This window comes from Cricetulus griseus, chromosome 6 (genome assembly GCF_003668045.3).
Source record: "Cricetulus griseus strain 17A/GY chromosome 6, alternate assembly CriGri-PICRH-1.0, whole genome shotgun sequence".
In the NCBI taxonomy this organism is placed as follows: domain Eukaryota; kingdom Metazoa; phylum Chordata; class Mammalia; order Rodentia; family Cricetidae; genus Cricetulus; species Cricetulus griseus.
The window spans coordinates 56,060,438-56,081,901 of record NC_048599.1 but is presented as its reverse complement, the minus strand read 5'-3'; the positions used below and the strand labels follow the sequence as shown (position 1 = coordinate 56,081,901).

Genomic DNA, 21,464 nt, shown 5'->3' with positions numbered 1-21,464 from the left:
TTCTTTTTTCCTGCCTCGGTTCAAGGTGGGACTAAGGAAACCATCCACCCAGTGGGCTTGCCAGGGTGGCCAGACATCTCGCCAGTATCCTCAGAGTAAAAGCAGTTAAGGTCGAGTACCTCAATGGAGGTCCCTTCCCTTCTTTCCGGGACACCCTTCCTCACTCTGGCCTTTGCTAGGCTGCTGAAGGCTAATCAGGAAGGCAGAGCACTGCAGTCCTGGCTTCCTTCAGGACATCAGCTATTCTAGGTCTGCCGCGAGAAGCGGTCTTCCAGGTAGCGTGAGGAGACAGATGTCCCCTAACCCCTCTAGGTCTGTTTTCTCATCTGCAGAATGGTGAGTTGCTCTTCCTGACACTCAAAGACAGGGCAACCCTAAGGAGAATTTCTGAAAAGATGCCCGATTCCAAACGTTTCAGTCCATTCCCTCGTTTCTCAGATCTCACATCCTCACTTTGGAGGAACTATCCACTGAGTTAGACTCCCAACTGATTCACGACACACATTAGCGTGGCGGGTTCGGGTTGAGGAAAGGGGCCTCAGGTAGTCAGAACCCGAGGGCGTCTGGCCCCAGAGCAGCAGGGCTGCCCCGGTGACTGCGTCGGCGGACAGCCCTGAGGCCCGGCCGCCAGAGGGAGCTGTGAGAGAACGCCGCGGCGCGCACCGTCTGTCAGTCAGTCAGGGCTGAGGGGGACGCGCCTTCCGCCCGCGCGCGCCTTCCGCGTGGCAGCGCCGCCCGCCCCTCCCGCTTTGTCTCTCCGCCCCCCAGATAACCGGCGGCGGGCGGGAAGCGGGCTCGCTGAGGAGTAATGGCGGGAACGGGAGCGGTGCGGCCTGGACGCCCCCTGCCCGGCGAGTGAGCGGCGGGGGACGTCTTGACGTTTGCTCAAAGGAAGGAACTGATGCTTCGAAAGTGCTTTTCGCAGGCGGCCGGCGTCAGCTCGATTTATAAACAGTCTGCGCTCGCTCGCTCCCGCCCCTCCCGTCAGCCTCTGGGCGGCGCCGGCGGCCGCGCCTGGTGGAGCCTCTGGCCCGGAGCCCAGGCGGGCCCTCTGGGGACAGGGGCTTGGGGGAAGGAGAGAGGGGAGGGGGCAGAGGGTGGTGGTGCGGGAGGTCGCCACTTCCTCCCTAGTGTCTGACAGGGGCGGGAGCCTCCTTCCTCCTCAAGCTTCCCTCTGTTCCCAGCCCCACACAGCCCCTTTACTCCAAGGCCCAGGATTCCTTCCCCTTTGTAATAAATTAAGGAATCTTCAGCGCCTACTAGATCCTAGGACAAGGGGAAGCCAGGTTTGTGACATCACGTCCTTGGTAAGAACCACAGCCCTCCGGCAGGTGACAAAGCTGGATCCAGGTCTATCATAGTGCCCTGGCCTCACAGCTACAGAGTCCGGATGGCCACAGGGTAGAGCAGGGACATGTGCTCCGCCCCCTTTATGGGCAGCTTGCGGCTGGCATAGTGATGCACGATTTCAGGGACGCTGCTGAAGGGTGGGCTGTTCTGGCCCAACACATACTTGTGTTCCTTGGTCCGGGACAGCTTCATGTGCATGAAGCCCTGACTGCTCCTAGGAAGAGGAAGAGAACCTGGTGACCAGGAGTTCTTCCCAGTATCCTACTTCGACCCCACCCCTCCCACCACCACCACCCAGCAAATGTGATTCCAAAGCCAGCGTCAAGTGGGAGGTGAATAGGGATGGGATGGTGGGGGGTTGAGCAGGTAGCATGAGACACTGGCTTTGTGGTGAGAATACTGGGTGTGCCAAGAATGTGTGTATGGTGAGTGTACAGGGTGTGTGCTGGAGAAAAGTGCAGTGACCAGCACCCTCCAGTTCTGTGATCTCAGTCCATCAGCCCGCGGCCAAGGCCAGTTTAACCTTACCTTGATTTGTTTTAGACACAGGCACATGTAGGTCAGGCTAGCCTCAAATTTGGACTTCAAACCCCTCATCTTCCTTTCTCTACTTCTTGATTACAGGTGTGCACCAGTTTATGGGGTGCCGAGGACTGAACCCAGGGCTTTGTACATGCTAGGCAAACACTCTACCAACCGAATTACAGGTCCAGCCTTACCCACTCTTTTAAGCTTTATGGAAACACCTGTGAGGGTTCCTGGTAACTCCTGGGGAGCCACAGATGCCCCTGGCAGGAGGGAGAGTGTGTGGGTGTGACAAGCAAGCTACTCTTTGTTGGAGCTCTCCTTTGCACAGTCTAGGGAGGGACTACACTAATCTGAAAGCCCTCCAAATCTGAGAACTCTCAACTATCTCCTGGAGACATCCCTTCACTACTTGGGTCTTATACTAAGCCCTCAGTCCATCCATCCAGCCTGTAGGCCTGGGGTGACATCATCTGGAGGCTCTGTTACTTAGAGTGAGGCAGGATAGAAAGAGATCTCTGAGTTGAGGAGAGAGGAGAGAGGGGGGAGGAGAGCCCCCCATCCTGGAGTCTGATTGAAGCCTCTTGCCAGCAAAGCAGCAAGAATTCTCGAACAACTGACATTTGTGGTAAAGGCTGCTGACACAGACTATTTCTTTCTAATATAGAAATTTAATGTTAAGGTAGCAATGAGCAGGTCTTAAGGCCCGAATGTGTATGCTCTTGGGGAAGGACTCATTCCTTTTCCTATGGTTTGACTGAAAATTTGGGGGTGAGGGGAAGCCACAAAAAACAAAACACCAAAACCCTGTTTACAGCAAAGATATCCCACCTTCCTGTATCCTGTGGATTTAACTTTTACTTTAGTGCTAGCAATACTATCAAGGGCTCACCAGAGTCAGACAGTAACTTCAGACTCAACTTCAGTCCCACATATGACTATGGTAAAAACCAAGACAAAACAAAAGAATAGGAGCCGAACCCTCTCCTTCCAGGAGCCTGTACTCACACTTGAGTATATCTTATTTTCTTCAGAGCATGTCTTTTCCTCCTCATACTTAGCTAATATACTAAAATAACTTTAATAAAAATCTCCAATGTTACTTCATAGATTGGCTAGTCCTGAAATTCTTTTCCTATCAAAGTCACCAATCCTCGCTTGGCCTGAGTTGAGATCCCTAGAACTCTTGGGGAATTCGAGTTATTGTGGATCTTTTTTACCTGTACCCCAAAATGCTGACAATAGAATACCTTCCATTGCCTCTCCCATCTCCCCGAACAACCCAGAAAGTCCATTTCAGCTAGTCCTCTGCCTTTTAGAGACCCACTGAGCAACGCTCCAGCCAGCTCTCAAATGCCCCCCACATTAGAAAGTATAGTGGTGCTGTACTCAGCAAGAACGATATCCAGAATGCCACAGGCCTGGTCTGCCAAGCCCTAGGTCTATAGCCTACCCACAGGCAAAGGCTAAGGGATGTTTGGTAGAACACTGAAGCCTAACTGCCTACGCCTAGCCTCAGCCCAGAGGAGCAAGAAGAGGGCTTAGAGGCCTGTGTGTGGGAAACAGGACCACGTGAAGGGGCCGCTGCTGTGGGGTATTTGTATACTGTGTGAAGATATATTGCTGTGATTGACCAAATAAATAGCTGGATGGCCAATAGCTAGGCAGGACTTGGGGGCAGAGAGAGAATGCTGGGAAGAAGAAGGTGGAGTCGCCAGCCAGACATGGAAGGAGCAGGATGGGCAGTACAAAGTAAAGGTATCTGAGCCACATAAAAGAATATAGATTAAAAGATACGGGCTAATTTAAGTTATAAGAACTAGTTAGGCACAAGCCTAAGCCAAGGCCGAGCTTTCATAATTCTCTGTGCTGTTTTGTGTGAGCTGGTGGCCAAACAAAAATCAATCTATAGACTGCCTCCATTCTGACACTCTGCACCAGAGGTGAGGTTGGCAAATCGCATCATTTATCCCATCTACCTGGGTACCAAATAAAATAAATAAATAAATAAATAAATAAAGCCTTTACTAGACCTGTTACACTGGGAAACAAGTGAGAACATGAGAAACTGAAGAGAAGAAAGGGGTGGAAGAAAACTGGCCCTTCTCTTGGGGTCTGCTTCCTGAAGTCTTCCTTAGGAATCTTCCTGGGTGTGTATCAAGATGTGGGGCCATCTGGAGGTCTGAGATATGTCTAGTGTACACAGTGACCACACAGGCCCTAAAGGAAAGGAGCTGAGGCTGAGACCAACACAGATCTGTGGGCAATGGGGAGACAGGGTAGGAAGTGCCAGCTTCCATGTCTGTAGGAAGCAGTGTGGACCCTGTCTTCTCTCACCTTACAATGTGATCTCCTTCCCACAGTCCACTTGGGAGAACTACCTTTCTCAAACTGTACAGGGTGTTTCCTCAAGGAATAGACTCACTAAGAAGGGTACCCTGGCCTCCATCTGCATTACCAACCTCTGGAGGAGCCGGTATCTGTGCTTTTCAACCTTCGGAGACTAGTCCCAAGGGCCCATTAAGACACAGCAAGGTCTTTGCCAGACCCTCAGGGGGTTGGGTGGGACCAGCTGGGCCACAGGACCCAGGGCTGGCAAGGCTCTTTGAGGAGGCTGTTTAATTACCAGTGAAAGCCCTTCCATTAGGGAGAGAAGAGAAACTATAATTGTATTTCAGAGAAGCCATTTATATGCAAACGAGACCTTGGCAGACAGCCTGTGGGGCCAGATCAGCTAGAGCTGGAGCAGGCATCCCGGCCTGCCTTTTTATTCCCTAGAATAAGGCAGTCCCTCACCCCTAGTTACCCAGTTCCACTCCAAAGACCCAAGCCTTGGTCGTGTCTCCCTTTGAGCTGAATAGTATCAGATTTCTGGCACATGGTACCTGGTGAGGAGTAGAACCTGTCACTGAACAGTGTGGTTCCTGAAGTCAGACTGAGCTAGGTCCTGGTGTTTGTGTCTCTGGGCTGGGCTGGAAATCCTGGGTGTTCAGAATCCTGCCTCAGCTTCCTGAGTAACTGAGACTACAGTTACTATCAACATGCCCAGCTTAGAGACTTAATTATTAGCTGGTGACCTTGAGCAAGTAACAAAGCTCCTTGAATCTATTTCATCTGTATAAAAGAGATTTATCAGCAGAGTGGTAGTTGATTTGGACATGGTATATATGCTAGGTGGTACGTGCCAAGAATTTTAATTAGAATCTTAATAACAATGCACAACCTAAAGTTGTGTAAATCAGACTTTTGACAAATGAATTTCTCCAACATCCTCTTTGATATTATAGCTTGTGGACGTCTAGAATACGAGAGCTAGAAGAAAGCCATATCAGCTCATTTCTGCAAGGGGGACAACCTGAGGCCCAGAGAAGTTAAATGTTGTCTACGGTTACACAGCTAGCTTTATCAACCCCAGATTAGAACCAAGGCCACCTACCTCTCTCTGACGCTATTCTGACCTCTTCTGGTGAACATGAATAGTCATCATGAATAAATGTGTGCAATTCTACTCATTTGTTAGAGGTGTAGGGGGCATAGACCAGTATCTAGTGCTCCAGGAAATGTGGTGTGAGGTAAACGGAACACCTCACTCCAGATGGCCACCTCATGTGGATGGCAGGCTATCCTGGGTAGAATTCCTGGTTGCCAAGAGGCACACTGACCATCCTATTATGGAGCGCCTGGGAGTCTAGGCTCTGTAGAGCTGTCCCCAAGGAACAAGCTGATGGGAAAGGAGGGCCACTTTTGGCCACCGCTTCCTCTCCCCTCACACACAGAGCAATGGGTGCAAAGCCACTCCACTGCTCTACCCTCCTCCCAAGACACCCCCCCCCATCTCACCCTGCTGACTACTTCAAGTAAAGCTCCTATATCTCCTTGTCGTGCTTCTACGTGTTAGGGTTTAACAATGATGACAATGATTATTAAGCACTTAGCGTGATGCTTAAAGACTAGGTGCTAAAATACTAAGTCAAGTGCTAGCATTTCATTTAATCCTTCCCAATAAAATGGATCTTATTCAATCTTATCATAAAAAAAAAAACCCCAAGGCCTAGTCTGGCGATGGTGGTGCACACCTTTAATCCCAGGACCCAGGAGGTAGAGGCAGGCAGATCTCTTTGAGTTCGAGGCCAGCCTGGTCTACAAAGCGAGTTCCAGGTCAGGCTCCAAAGCTACAGAGAGAAACCCTGTCTCAAAAAGAAAAAAGAAAGGAAGGAAGGAAGGCCCAAAGACGTTGGACATCTAGTGACAGAAGCCTTTTGAATTGGACACTACACTTCAAGTGCTTTTTTCCTTGGGGTTGAGGAGTTTCAGACACTTCAGCCTTGCCAGTGCCTGGGGTGGAGCCAGTAGATGTTTGCAGGGCATGTGGTTTTTCCCAGCCTGGTTGGACCAGAAGAGACTACTGGGATCCTCTTCTGCCCTGCAGGCTAGTGGGCCCTACCCATGGTCATCCGTACTCACTTGAGGGAGAGAGAGAAGTCGTTCTTGCTGGTCTCACTGTTGCGCACCAGGTAGCTGGCCTCTTTGCATAGCCGGAGCAGGTTCTCGGCGTCTGTTCGGCTGATGGCCCCGTGGTACCAGCTGAGGATGAGAGAGGGGAAGGAGGGCATCTCTGCTGGGTCCCTCGCCGTCCAGGCCCACCCATTCTGGGTGTCCCCTGCAGGGAAGCCAGTGCCAGGAGGGGAGGAAGAGGGAGGGAGTCCCCAGTGGAAACGGACACTCACACCTGGTTTTCCAGAGGCAGTGCTGGATCTGTCCACTCCCCCAGGGGGCTGCTAGGTTCCATGCCCAGGGGCTTGGCTGACTTGGGGTTCCCAGCAGAAAGCCGGGGAGGTAGCCGTCCCTTCTCCTCCCGGCCAGGTGACAGGCAGTTCTTCTCCGATCCTTCAAATTGGGCTGTAAGGAACATACTGGTCATGGACTCTGAGATCCCTGGAGACACAACCCTCTCAAACAGCCAGTTCCCCACCCTACTTCTTCCAAGTCCCCAGAAGGGTCAAAGGCATATTCTGGGAGGGCATGCTCACCAGCCTGCCTGCCTAACTCCAGGGACAAAAGCCTGGGCCACTATGGGGGTGGGGGGTATAGTTGCTGAGCCACACCAGGTCCCTTGGGGCCTCCCAGTCCACTCTGGCAGGCGAGGGAGGACAAAACATGAGAAACCACTTAAGCTTTCTCCCTCAGCTGACTGTCTTCCCTTCTTCCACCCCCCTCAGGGTAGCTTCAGTGTTGATAATATTGTTTCTTTCTCCTCCTCAGAGTTCATTACCGTTCTCCAAATCGCCTTGCCAAGCCATTCTGTAGAAATGACTTATTGATCTGAGAACAATTATCTGATTCCCCTTGGTGCCATCCTGACAGGCTAATCCGGTCCAAAGCCGCCAGGCTGCCGGCCCTCTCCACCCCAAGGTCGCTGCCCATTGTTTTCCCTCCCCCATCCAGAGAAGCTCAGGGACTAGCATCTCTAGAGCAGGGCAGTCTGATAGCCGAGTCAGCACCAGGGGACCCCCAGTGGGTCACATGCCCACAGGTACACACACACAGGTGACTCTGTCTCTATCCTGAATTTACAAAATATCTACAAATTCTCATGCACGATGTACAACAGATGCCCATGCCTGTACACATACATGAATAACCACACACACCCTTGGCTATTCATTCTGGGCAACATTAGATGTAGAAGTTGATACCTTCTTCTTTGCCCCAACCGAGGCTCCTTCTCCTTGTAGTTCTTGATGACTGACTACCTTATTGTCCTTCAGTCACCAGATGCAGCACTTCCCCATGCTCACAAACACCTGCCCTGGCAGGCAAAGCTCCACCCAAAGAGAACTTAAATTTTGAAACAATGGATTCTTCTTTTTGTAGACTTAGTTCCACTCTATAGCGTAGGCTGGTCTGGAACTATGTAGCAGATCAGTATGGCCTCAAACTCAAGGCAGGCCTCCTGCCTCAGACTCCCAAGGGCTGGGGTTATAGCTGACCAGCAGGGGATTTTTGTGGTGTGGTGCAGAACCTACTAGGAAGGGCCTTTGTTAAAAGACCAAGCGTCCAGCTCTGGGGAGAGAGGGACATGGACTGTAACAAGGGGGCTTCTTCCAACCCACGCCCACAGGGCCTAATGGGTAAAGGACCTATCACCCTGGCCACAAGTCCCCAAAGGACCCACCGCTGCTGTCCTCCAGGCTGGGCTCTGGGAGGGGTGAAGCTGGACCGGAGATGTCCCTGTCCCCGTCAGGCAGGGAGGGGCTGCTATCCAGCTGTCCCACAGGCGGAGGCCAAGGTAGGTCTTTGATGACCTTTATGTCAACTGGCGCCAGCAGCAGAAGGGAGAAGAGAAAGAGACAGTGACAGGGACAGAGAGAGGCAGAGGTTGAGACACCAAAATGCAGAGGTAAGATACACAGCAGCCTAGGAAGGAGGAGGGGCAGAGGCAGCACCGGAGGAGGAGCAGGAGGACTCAAACGGCCAGTACTAGTACAGCCTTGCCTGGTAAAGAAAAGGTGGAAGTCTTGAGTGCCAAACAGGAAGGCACAGGGTCTTGCTCCATCAGCCCTAATCTTTCACCCCTCACTAGCTTCCAGGGACCAAGAGGCCCAGGAGAGTAGAAACACAGGAGTGGGAGCTGCCCACACCTCCCAGGGCCACACCCAGTTCCCTGACATCCCTTGTCTCCTTTTCTCTCCTGAGAAATGGAGATCCCAAGATTGGGGGCAAAGGCTTGGGGTATCTGGAATGCTCAGCCTTGGGGAAGATGAATTTTTTTGAAACTGAATTCTCCTCCTCCCAGTCCTGAGAAGAGTGACGCCACCAGTGGCTGCAGGACCACTAACGAGGTTTCCAAATGATGAACACAGATTTTCCCATTAAGCAATCCAAACAGTATTGATTCTCCAAGGAGACCTCTGGAGATAAATGGCCCATCCTTGATGGGCGTGTGCTTTACAGGAAGCAAAGCAGAAACCTGTGGTTTCCCAGTCTGGCTGCCAGGGTGGGGAGGGGAGGGCAGAGCCCAGGTCTGGATGCAGGATGAGGTGTGTGTGTGTGTGGGGGGGGTGCGTGTGCGTGCGTGTGTGTGTGTGTGTGTGTGTGTGTGTGTGTGTGTGTGTGTGTGTGTGTGTGTAGGGACATGGAAGCACGAATGAAATCTAATGGCATCTAAGCCCCCAAGATTCAGGCCCTCTCCCAACTCCAGGCCCTTGCTCTACCCATCTCAGACTGCCAATATGCACGTTTCCATGGTGGACTTGGGCTTAGGACACAGTGGTGTGGTTGGGACAGGAGAAACCTGATCTTCATTTAGCAACCTCACAGACTCCATCTGTAGCCCAGAAATGTCCTTGGAGCCAAACACCCCTCGTAAGGCAGGGCCTACTACCGCTGACACAGTCTCAGAATCCAGGTTATACACACATCTATTCTCATCATTTTAAGTGTTAAATATACTCTTTGTCAAATATTCTTAACATATGTCACAAGTTTCATAATTCTGTACTGAAATTTCTTTATTTTAATCTAGATCCCTAAAGGTAGCTAAAGCTCAAGCCTCTTCGCCTTGAATTGAGATGCAGAAAAACACCTTCACTCTTACTGTGCCCACAGCCCTGCATCCACACTGCCCAAGTCCCAACTATCCTGCTCTAGAACTCCACTCCTAGACCATGTTTGGTTCCCAGGGTCCACTCGTTCCATTCTCCTGAGCCTGGGAATTGTTCAGAGGCCCCAGCAGAGCTGCCCTCGCCAGCAAGACTCACCAGCGAAGGCTTTGGAGATCCGTTCCTTCTTCCACTCCCACGGCTGGTCATACTCTTCTGGAGGCCTCTCGTCATCCTCAGGCAGGCGGGACTCCCTGGGCCAGGGAGTCCCCTCACCTTCTGGGCTGGCTCCCTCATCCTCTGGTTCATAGGGTGTGTCATAGAGAGGGAGGGGTTGCGCTGCAGTCTCCTTAGAACCCCGTATTTCTGCCAGGGCAAAAAGGAAAAATGTGTAGTGAGTTAAGCACAGCCCTGACCATCTCCGTTAGTATTTCTTCAGAGCCGATGCCCTGCTCTGGGGGAAACTCAGCAGTCACAAGTCCTGGTCCCTCACACTCGAAACATTTCCTGGGCTCTCAAAGCATGGTGCCCAGTGGCGGAACTGGCAGACAAGTGGCAAAGTAAAAGACAGGAGAAGGGTCCCAGGATGTCCAGCAAGAGCTGGGAAGCTGAGACACAGTCCTGCTCTGGTCCATGTCTTCCTTACTGCCCAGCCCCGCTTCCTTATTCATTTCCACTCTTGTTCCAACTGAAATAATCACAACCAGGAAACCCTCTGTTGCTCATACATCTCAGACCTCTTCTCTTAAAAGTTTCCCCTTGAGCAGGGTGGTGGTCGTGCACACTTTTAATCCCAGCACTCGGGAAGCTGAGGCAGGTGGATCTCTTTGAGTTCCAGGCCAGTTTGGTCTATAGAGCAAGTTCTAGGATAGACTCCAAAAGCTACAGAGAAACTCTGCTTGAAAAACCAAAAAACAAACAAAGTTTCCCCTTTGACAAGTCAGTGTCATCACTGTCTTCTCTCCCCCCACTGTCTTTTCTCCTGGATCCTCTCTCGGCCTCTGTTCCCAAGCCCAGGTCTCACTTCTTTCTACCCTGACTCCTCAACTGCTTGCCCATTCTAACAGCACAACTGTGTTTGGAGTGTTGGCCCTCTTCGAACAGCTGCTATGATGCTTCTTTCTGTCATCAGCTTCCTTCAGACTCACTGCCTTCTCCAGAGTTAGAAAATCTCCTTGATCACCGACCCAAATCTGATAAAAGCCCCAGAGCTAACTTGTCACAAAAATGTGTACTTTAGGACAGGGACTGTATCTCAGTGGTAGAGCACTTGCTTGGCATGCACGAGGCCTGGGTTTAATGCCTAGTACCATCCCTGGGGGAGCCCAGGCCCCTCAAAAGAAAAATGAACACTTAAGAGCTTACATTTTCACATATTGTTCTAGGACACTCATGTCTCATGCTATCATCTCTCAGACCTAAACAGGGTGGAGTTCTTACTTTCTTCACTTCTGGTCACTACGATGTTTCCCTTGAGCCTGACCCTACTGCATTCCCCCCCCCCCCATTTTAGATTTATTTTGTTTTTAAGTATATGTATGTGTCTGTCAAGATACAGGTTTGCACACATAAGAGAAGTTGGTCACAGAGGCCGGAGGTGTTGTATCCCCCTGGAGCCGGAGCCACAAGCTGTTGTGAGCCACCAGAAATGGGTGCTGGGAAATGAACTCAGGTCCTCTGCAAGAGCAATCTGTGCTCTTAACTGCTGGGCCATCTCTCCAGCCCCTCTACGGCATTCTTTAAATCTCATTTGCTCATGGCCAATACCTCCTGGCTTTCAACCTCACCTCTCCTTATCTAGACTTTTACTAGGACAAACTTCCACTTTTGAGGCTCAGGTTTCCAAGGCTCCCTGGAATAATGCTCCTAGGGTAACACTCTGTCCCTTCACCCATCTCTAACAAAGAGGAGGGCAGGACAGCTTATCTGATTGGCCAGTGGGTGCTCACTCTCTTCCTCAGCTCTGCCTTCTTGCAGACAAACAATAATTCCAGTTCTTTCTCTTCCATGCAGTGAGACACGTGTCCCTGGGCAGAGGCCCACAGCTACCCTGTGCTACCAAGCCTGAGTGGGCGAGTTTGACTCTCTGGAAAAGTATAAAGAAGCCCATTGTGTTAGCATCGCTAAGTGATATTCTTTGATCAACTTGTCACAGTTATTATCGGTAATAAAGTTGACATTTTAATCTCCATTAGCCAGTTCCTTAATCTTACTTCTTAATTATTTCCTCTAAAGAGAGGAAAAAAGAATTTTTAATTACTGGCTCTTTAAAACCCAAACAACTGGGCTGGGCATGGTAGCACATGCCTGTAATCCCAGCACTTGGTAGGTAAGGACAGGAGGATTGCTGTAAATCTGAGGCCAGCCTGGACTACATATTGACACCATGTCTCATAAAAACAACCAAAACCACAACAATATCAAGAAGCAACAAGCCCAACCATCTCTGAAATAGCCTGCTAACTCAACTTTATGACAGGCAGCTCTTCTAGTCCATTCGGCCTTAGACCTCCCCTTAAATGCAACATTGACCCTGCTTCTTTCTTCAGCACAGGTCCAAACTCTTCACGTGAGCCTCTGCCTTCTTCTCGGTCTCTGCCACCTCAGAACCTGAGCCAGTGCTTCTCTTGGCCTGGCCCAGTCCTCTTTGTTCACCCCCACTCTGACTCTTTCCTGGGGTCATCTCTTGGCCTCTGCTCCCCAAGGGCAGGTCTGACTCAGTGCTTTCTTGTCTAACTCTGAAATACTCGTTCCATGCCATGACATCTAATGCATGGACATTCTCAACTGCTGTTAGTGTTCCTCTCTGATAATGTCAGTTCAAACTCCTCACACTTCCAAAGGCTGCTGACAGACTCTTTTGGGGATATTTGACTTGATCTATACCACTATCCTAAGCCTCCTGTCTCCAGTGCTTCTACTGGATCTTTGCTTAAATGGTCTCCTCTATGGCCTGAGTTGTCACACCTTACACCTCTTCCAAAATGACTATACTGGGGACCTGGCACAGGTTTCCTCCCTATTTTCAGGGACCACAGGACCAATCCTTAGACTTGTATTGCAGAGCCCAGGTCTCGGGGAGCATCTCCCTCATCTCAGTACTTACCAGCCATCATCTTCTGGGCTTCATAGGGCTCCATGTAGCCATCATTTTCAGGGACTTTCTCTGGAGCCATTGAAGTTCCTCCTGAGCCTTCAGCAGTCTCCTGAACATCAAACGGGTCCGCATAGTCTTCTAGGATTGCCAACTGTGGAAGTCAGCAAACAGAACGAGGCTCAGACAAAGGCAGGCCATTCTATCTCCTAGACAGAGGCAGGACTTCTTTCTTTCCTGCTAATTTTCTGCCTCATGGTCATGTCCTAGGCTAAACAGCCAGCAAGAAGGCCCTGGGTCTTAGAAATGTATCTGAGAGTCTGAGCTGGACAATAGCCTATACACAGTGGCTCAACAGAGAGAACTCAAAAGCACTGGTTACAGATGTGTTGCAAGAGCTGGAAGAGCAGAGCAGCCCGCCACACTTCAGATGTTCAATGAAGAAACAGCCAGTGACCTTGAAGAAAATAAAGCAGATGGTGCAGCACACACCCGTAACCCTAAGCACTCAGAAGGCCAAGGCTTGGTCTACACATCAAATACCAAGCCAGCCAGAGTTATATGGTAAGACCCCATCTCAAACAAAAACCAAACCAAACCAAACAAAACACAAAAAGAAAAGAAAGCAGAGACATCACTTTGTCACCATTCTGTCATTTGATCCTTATCATGTCCTTGTCATGTGGGTATCATACACTCTCTTTGAACAGGTGATGGTGATGATTGTATCACCACCATCTCTGGAGAACAGGTAGTTAGCAAACACCCAAAATCATTCTGCTTAAATGGAAAAATCAAATTTGGAACTCTTGCTATTTGTGTTATTAACGTGTAGCCAGCCAGTGGGCTTCTCAGCCTCCTAGGAGAGAAATGCCTTGGGGCAGCTTGGGACACTACTGACACCCCCTGAGTTCCCAGTGGCCAGGATGCAGAAAGCCAGTCTTAGCTTTCCATGTCCCAGATGCCCATCTCTTTCTCATACAGAGGTTAGCCATTAGTCTTCTCACAGTCAGAGCAGATGAACTTGAGATGCGCAGGACAGGACAGGGCAGAGGACAATAGAGTTTTTTTCCAAATTGGGCAGGAGAAGGTGGGACTTGCCAAGACAGACCCTGGAGCACTGCACCACTCACTGGGTCACTGGTGGTATCAGAGGTGGCTCTGGGGCCTGTGGCACAGGGAGAGGCCACACCTGCATTTCACCAAATTGAAGCTTAGACTTCAGATCTGAGCTGGACCAGAGCTGTGGGAGCCAGCTGAGCCAGGTGACCACCCTGCCCTCAGTGAGAGGCTCTGAGAATGGGGACCCCTGGAAGGATGAGATGGAGAAAGAACCAACCCTAGCCCAGGCATCCCTTTGGCTGTTCCTTTGACCCCACCTGGTCCACCTATAGGTTTCTGAGGTTATCCCAGTGACTGTCTCCATCTTATCCTCAGGTGTTTACTACTACCTGTTTTAGTCTGGCCCTCAACTCCTGTACTTCCTTTCATACCTGCCTGCTCGGAGTACGTCACACCAACCCATCAGTACCCCCAAGCCATCTGCTAGCCCAGAACTCTCCTTTTTGTGTCTCTAGCTCCAATAAGCAACTAACCAAGGCACTAGAAAAATCTTTCTATTGTATCACCACCATCACCCAAGCCCTTCATCCCCAAGTCCTCCTTTCTCCAGGAAACAAATGAATCTGTTCAAATCCATCACACTATCTCCAGCTTTTTTTCTTCCAGGTCAGTGGCATCTACAGTATCACCCACTGCCCACTGCTGGCAGCTCTGCCAGAGCCCCCTTCCTGGGGCTCCACTTCAGAGTCCTTCCAGGGCCCGCTTCTGCAAGCCTGGTTAGAATTGCACATGGTTGCCTCTCCCTGGAGTCCTGACCCCTCCCAGGATGGTGTGGGCTTCCCCGGCACCAGCTGACAGTGCCTGTGGGAAACCAGGTGGCTGCTCTACAGGCAGCTCAATGGCTCCTCTGTTCCACTCCTGGCTCCACACCCTGCTCTGGGAAGCCCCAGACCCCCACCCTAGGCTGGGGCACCCAGAGAGCTACCCACAAGGCCTAGAAGAGGAGTGGCAGCAGAGTCACCAGCAGGGAAGGCTGGCAAGACTGGTACCCACTCTGGGCACAGAAAATTCCAATCAGAGCCAAGCCCGCTTGCCCAGTGTTTCTGTGTCTACAGGAGGATAAACTGCTCACAGAAAAACTGTCCCTAAGGACTATGTTTGGCCTACTATGATTTGTTGTTTATGACCCCCTGATTCCCTCTGATGTGCCCACTGTTTCGCCCAATACCCGTCACAGCCCCAGCACACAGTATATTTCGAATTCATATTAACTAGAGCTCCTATACACAGGCTTCTTTCCTAGAAGTGACACCAACATGCCACAACCCCCACCCCAGTCACTCTGATCTTTGAGTGACCCGAGTGACTAGTGGCGGTGGGAGGATCAGGCTCTGAGAGAGTCTACTTTTGAATAGGGATCAAAGCCTCTGGCTCAAGGGCAGATGGGAGGAACTGCCAGTTAGGGTACTGGAAAGGCACCTAACACAAAGGTGATATTTAAACACATCCTGTGTTCTAGCTGGCATGACACTAAAATATTTCTCAACAAGGAGGTAAAGTAGCTGCTACTCAAAGGGCCCTGTGTCACTCCCTGCTCTCTCTTCTGCAATCCGGTAGGCTGTCTCTAGGATCCCGCCACTCATCTGTTCAGTTGGGCAGTGGCCCTCCCAGAGCGGCTGTTAGCCTTTTAATCTCCTTCCTGCCCGCACCTCTCGCAATGTAGCTAACAGGCCTGCCATCTGCTGCCATCTTCCACTCTCCAGTTGGCCCAAGCAACATGTTCCTGATCCTATCCATGGGGGTGACAGAACTAGTACTTTGGGGACTCCAGAGTCCCCCAAATCCCTCATTGCGTATTTCCTCCACTGCTTCAAGTTTACATTTAGTGACCTTTCACAGGTGTTTCCAGTCCCCCCCCCCAGCTAATTTTTAGGTTTATATTTTTGTTTAGGGGCTGAGGACATAGCTCAGTGACAAGAGCATTTGCCTAGCATTACAAGATCCCACCATCACCACCAGTTCAATCTTTAGCAATGGAGAAAAAAAAAAATCACTTGCCTGCAGACAGTCTGATTCTGTTTAATTTAGTATTTCCCCAATGTATTTACATCACTGAGAACCTATGAACTAATCAGTGTGGTGAACAGTACAGCACTTACTTTTCTGAGGTCACACATCTGTCCCTGCTGCTCCTACTTACTGTAATACCTTCTCCTATTGTATATGCCTGGGAGATGCCAACATAAATCATATAGGTTATTTCCCCTTTCCTAATTATAAAAGCAATGCCATATTTACAAAACAAACACCACAGACATGTGGCTGCCACCACCAATCCTTGTAAAGCCTTGGGTATGTCATGTCTGTGTTCACTTTAAGACAGTCCCACCAGTGCTAGGCTCTAGTACTTGGGAAACAGTGAATTTAGCACTGAACTACATCATCCCTTCTCCAAGAGTCTTGCATGGCTAGTTAGCAAATGCTGCATGAACACAACCTTTCTACTGGGCACTGGTGGCAGGTACTGAGGGCCTAGGCATGGCGCTCAGTTCAGAGTCCTGTTGCATTGTAAACTTCAGAGCTACTTCTTGCTAGCTGAGAAGCCCTGTAAGTGGGACTCAGCATTCCTGTGCTTCAGTTCCCTATGTACAAGCCAGGGATAGACTCTTCCTTATATAAACACTAACTAGTCCAATACACATTAGCTGCTGGAAAATGGCACCAGACACAAGACATGTGTTCAGTAAATGCCAGCCCCTGTATTATTAAGGACCAGGAGACCAAAGTTTGGGGTCCTTCAGGAGCTCATGCTGATAAGACACAAAATAAGCTCTAGGAAGATGAAGCACCTGGAGGAGTTCTGGAGTTACCCACAAGCTCATGGCATGCAGGAGCTGGGCCCCATATTTGTTCTTACATAATGTCATGTTGGTTCTGGGATGAGGACAAGTAGAATACGTAGGGCCCAGCCCTCTAAGCACTCGGCCCAACCAGGACTTGCTTTTCCTATCCATGAGCACCAGGGGCTCAGCTGTTGCCAGCTCTCAAAAGGCAGAGTGTAAGGGCTGAGATTCTGAGCAAGCCATTCACTGGTCAAGTCAGGGCAGATGTCTCCCAGAGATCTGGTTCCAGACTGTGGTTCTGCAGTGTGAGGGGGCAGCACTAAGGAAACAAGGCCAACCCCACAGTCTATCAGCAGTCACGTTCTTTAGCCATCCTTGAAGCGCCAGCGATAACACAGACAACCAGCCCAGGGCTGGTCTAACTGGGCCACAGAAGTCACTCCCCTGGACTCCTCCCTTTGACATGACTTTCCCCCTTTATCTCCAACACAGAATAAGCACACAAGATAAGCTGATTAGACTTCCATACTCTGTGAAGGCATGGGAAGGCGAGCTCAAGGGGGAAAAATAAGAGAAAAGAAAAACATACAAGGAACAGGTGTCCTTCCCAGCACTCAGGCCAGGGGGTAAAGGTTCTTGCCACCAAGCCTATCTCAGTTTGATCCCTTTGACCCATATGGTGGAAGGAAAGAATGGGCTCCCAGAATTCCTCTCATCTTCCCATGTGTGTCTGTATGTGAGCACACACACAATATACATAAACGTTTAAATTTTTTAAAAGGTTCTCAGTATAGGGCTAGAGATAGGGTGCAGTAGTTAAGGATACACACTCTTCTTGAAAATGACCTGAGTTTGGTTCTCAGCATCCACATCTAGTCGCTCACTGATGCCCTCTTCTGGCCTCCAAGGGCACTACATACACAGACACAAAACCATACACAGATACACATAAACATATATACATTTTTTAACTGTTAATAATTTTTTTAAGCTTTCAATACTACTTTGAGAGGTTATACACTCCTCTTAAAATTTGAGAGCTATGAGCCTTTCCCCATAAAAATGAGAAATATCTACAAACAATTTCTGGGTGCTTAGGAGCCCTAGGGCCTCACCCATGAGCTAGAAATAAGAGGCCTGGTTTCAATATGGGGCTCCTTGTTTTATTATCCCTGTCAGGTCTCACCTTCTATTGGCATCACAGAGGACACACTGCAGATGTGATAGGCAACTCAGCCTTCATTTAATCACAGCCTCATTCCCTTTCCTTAATTAGATCACATTTTTCCTGTTGAAGCCTGGAAAACAGTGAACGAATGAAGAGGAGACCCAACACCCTGGCCCTTCTGCCAGAGCAAAGTCTGGAGGTGGGATGAGGGCCCAGCACCAGAGGGAGTTGTTTTGGGGGCCATCTGGCCAGGCCCTAGCTGCCGGTTGCAGGGTGTTGATCTTGCTGTTCCCACACCTGCCCTGCCAGGCCTGGCCAGATGGTCAGCTCTGTGTCTCTGCCAATTACACCAGTGGGTTTCAGGGTGGGCTGGCAGCCAGAGAGCCCTGCATAGGAAGAAGGCTACTGAACCTCCGGGTCCTCAGGGCCCTGTCCAGCTCCCCATTCCCTCCTGCCTCCTCACCCTGTGGGCTCATTGGCTTCTCCAGCCTAGTGTAGAAGCACTTCTACCCATTTCATCCATTCTCAGGGTACAGCCCCTCCTGGAGTGTTTTGGCTCCTCTTTCTGCCAGCCAAGGAGCTCTGCAGAGCTGAGAAGAGGAAGGAAGCAGCCACACAGCATAAAAACAATGGTACAGTGGGAGTAGAGATTCAGAGATGGCATTGTACATGTCACTCAGTAGGCCCTGGGGGTGTCTTGCCACTTGGTTTGGGGTAAGAGCTCAGGCACCTTGTTGGACCTAGCTTTTCCCAAAGGAAGACTCTGGGATTTCCCAAAGTCTGCTCCTAGATGACAGAGAGTTGATTGATCTCTGAAAAACGAGAAGCCCTAGGTCAGCCCCTGGGACAGCTCAGATGGCACATCCTGGATCCTTTATCACACCCACCAAAGAAAGCACAGATTGTGTGGCTCCTGGGAGAGCCTGTTGGATTTCATTCCTGTCTCTGTGGCTGGCTGACAAGAGCATCAGACACCTCTTGTGCGCCCCCTCCCCCAGGTCTGAACAAACCCACAGATCAGAGCTGACCCAACTGAAGCCTAGACGGTCTTGGCAAAAAGACGCTAAGGGTCTGCATGTATGGCTACAGCTCCTTCCTTGGAAATTTCTGGGAAAAAGCAGAACTGTGTCTTGGAAGTCCCTGACAGTTAGGCCACCCTGAGAATGGACAGACACCATTTCAGGACTGTGTCAGACACTTCAGAGACAGAGAAAGAAAGAAAAAACAAAACATAACACAACAAAAAAAGCGGGCCTTTCCTGGAGGAACCCACAGCCTGGTGGGCAGCCTGTTCGGTCATTCTAAGCCACTACAGGGAGGAGAACAGCCAAGGACAGCTTAGGCCATGGGCCAACAGCCAGTGACCAGAGAGGAGGAGACTAACTGGTCAGTGGGTTGGAAGGGCTAGCTATTCCCCGTTGCTTCATTGCCATACCATCATCACATTACACAGCAGCGGGGGGAATTAGAAAGGAGACAGTACAGCCTGGAAAAAGTGCCCCTGAACCTTCCTTTACAGCTTAAAGATGCTGGCCAGGATGGTCAGCCATGCTCTTTGGATGGAACTATGGGAGGAATGGTTCACACATCTGGAACTCTTGTCCCTACCCTGACACATCTCTCTTATCCAGGATGCCTCGCTGAACAGTGCTCTCTTGGCTGAAAACCCCAGTTCTGAAACCTGAGGATTCAGACATTAACTGCTTTCTAATCAGATAAAAATCTTCGCTGCTGAGAGGTGAATAGCCGGGAGAGACTAGCTCTCAGACACGTGGAGGGTAACAGAGCCGCGGGTGGCTCACGGAGTTACCTACCGTCTTCCAATGAAGGGAAGGGGAGACTAAGGACAGCTTTTAGCTGTCTGTCTTCCGGGACAGGATAAAACCGGAATTAAAAGGGAAGGCAGATGCCCTGGGAAACAAACTGTTGGGAGTTTTCCTCTTTCCCCCAGTGTCTTCAGACCCAAGAAAAGCTCCAGCCTCTCAGAATGGACGGAGGAAGAGGGAAACCAAGAGGAGATGGTGAATGGATTTAGCTGCTCAGCCCTAACTGGGCAACAGGTCCTGACCACCAAGTGTCCTCATACTGGGGGGACACCGGAAGGGCTGCGTCTGTACCCCAGTGATGAGTTTCTTCGGGAGGAACTGCACAATGCCCATCTTGGTGTCCGTAGTCCAACAGCTCACCCCCTCAAATCTCACTAGGAAAGGCAAAGGCCAGCACTGGCTGTGTTCACATAAGAAATCTCACTTTTCCGCTCCTCTCTGGAGCTTCAGACTGCAAGGATGCCTGAACTCCAGGACAGGGTGGGAGGAAGGAGAAAGAGGAGAGGAGGAGGTGGGGTGGGAGCTTTGTGCGGGTTCTGCCTTGAGGGGGAAAGAGTCAAGAGATCAAAGGGCAGAGAAGCTGCTGCTACATAGAGGGCACAAAGGCCATAAACCAGCAAAGGGGGGCGGAGAGGGTTGCTTCTCAATGTCCGTTAGGAAGAAAAAAAAAAAAAAAAAAAGCTCCAGGATCAGGGTGGAGAGGCTGCAAAGCTGAGAGTACCCATGAGGGAGGAGGTCACCAGTTCTGCGGCCCTAACAGGAAACAGGACAATTTGGGGCTCAGATTAGTCGGTAGAAAATCTAACAAAGGGGTTAAAATCTAAGCCCCCGTGTTAACCAGAAATACTGACAGCTAAAGTCTGAGCCCCAGCCAGGCTACCTTTGTCCCTCTCCAAATCTCCAGACCTCAGACCACCACCCATCCAGGCCACCCACGCCCGGCGTGGCACTCACCCTGTCGCTGCTGGCATGGGGTCCGGAGATCCGCTCCTCCGGAGGCGGCGCTGGGGGCCCGGGGGTCTCGACCCGAATGAGGCGATGCGGGGGTGAGCCGTGGCGCGGGGGCGGAGTGGGGCCAGGGGCGGCAGGGGTGGAAAGGGCGGCGGACACGGACGAGCCCCCGGAGTAGGGGTCCTCGAAGTCGCGGTCACGCTGCAGCCTGTAGGCGGCCAGGATGTCCGGGGGCGGCGCAGGGGGCGCGGCCGGGCAGGGCGCTGGGGGGCGGTAGTCGGGCTCTGGGGGGGCGGGCTTGGCGCCCCCTCCGCCGCCGCCCCCGCGAAAGCCAAGGTGCTCCCGCAGCCACTTTGCGACTCCACCGCTGCCTCCCCCTCCCGGGCCAGCCCCTGCACCCCCAGCCCCGCGGCGAGATCCCCCGGGGCCGCCCCCCGCGCTGCCCTGCGCCCGCGGCCCGGGGCCGGAGCCCGGAGGAGGAGCTCCGCTCAGTAGCATGGGGTCCTCCCGACTGAGCGACCAGACCGCGGGCGGCGGGGCGGGGCGAGAGGGGCGGGGATGCGCCGGCGGGAGGGGCGGGGCTCGCAGTGACAAGAGGGGCGGGGCCCTCTGCCTAACGGGGCCCGGGAGGACTCCAGAGAAGTGGATTCGAGACAGCGGGGTGCGGGGTGCGGGGTGCGATTGCCGCGCCGGGGGAGAATCTTCCACGTGTCGCTGCGCGTGCTCCTGTGGGGCGCTCACTGGTCCCATCTGCTCTTCTTCTCCAGCTCCCACTTAGCGTCAGACGCGGAAAGACGAGCCCCCCCAGACACATCCGGCCCCAGAGACTCGGAAACAACGTTCTCAAAGAAGAGTCTAGGAAGGAACTGTTCTTTACATGTACCTATTACAGCCCTCGCCCCGGGAGTCCCGCCTACCTCCTCCTATCCCTCAGCTCATACCCCAATCTAGGTTGCTTTTCTATCCTGGCATACTTCTCACATCGCATGTAATCAATTCCCCGGAGACACCCATAGCTCTGGTTTCCTCATACACCCACCCGCT

At 51.4% G+C, this 21,464-nt stretch overlaps 1 protein-coding gene across 3 annotated transcripts; it reads right to left on the bottom strand.

The window, feature by feature from the left end:
- Positions 1 to 913: 913 nt before the first annotated feature.
- Shf (Src homology 2 domain containing F) lies at positions 914 to 20,946 on the bottom strand. Of its 3 annotated transcripts, none has more exons than XM_027421991.2 (6): positions 20,424 to 20,944; positions 12,583 to 12,724; positions 9,636 to 9,842; positions 6,603 to 6,774; positions 6,340 to 6,459; positions 914 to 1,564 (listed from the first exon to the last, which is right to left on the bottom strand). In XM_027421991.2, exons 1-6 carry the CDS (start codon positions 20,916 to 20,918, stop codon positions 1,378 to 1,380), a joined length of 1,323 nt encoding a protein of 440 aa, XP_027277792.1. In that variant the 5' UTR covers positions 20,919 to 20,944; the 3' UTR covers positions 914 to 1,377. The 3 variants fall into 3 exon arrangements, with proteins under 3 accessions (XP_027277792.1, XP_035302466.1, XP_035302465.1); XM_035446575.1 differs by lacking the exon at positions 20,424 to 20,944 and adding an exon at positions 17,662 to 17,682; XM_035446574.1 differs by having other exon boundaries at positions 1,428 to 1,564; positions 6,340 to 6,535; positions 20,424 to 20,946.
- Positions 20,947 to 21,464: the final 518 nt, after the last annotated feature.

What these genes read in the sequence shown, in the direction of transcription:
- Shf (XM_027421991.2), bottom strand. Translation starts at nt 20,918, where the DNA reads ATGCTACTGAGCGGAGCTCCTCCTCCGGGCTCCGGCCCCGGGCCGCGG. An exon ending in CCCATGCCAGCAGCGACAGG is followed by an intron (nt 12,725 to 20,423) that starts GTGAGTGCCACG and finishes TGACTTCCACAG; the next exon opens with TTGGCAATCCTAGAAGACTA. An exon ending in GATCTCCAAAGCCTTCGCTG is followed by an intron (nt 6,775 to 9,635) that starts GTGAGTCTTGCT and finishes TGTTCCTTACAG; the next exon opens with CCCAATTTGAAGGATCGGAG.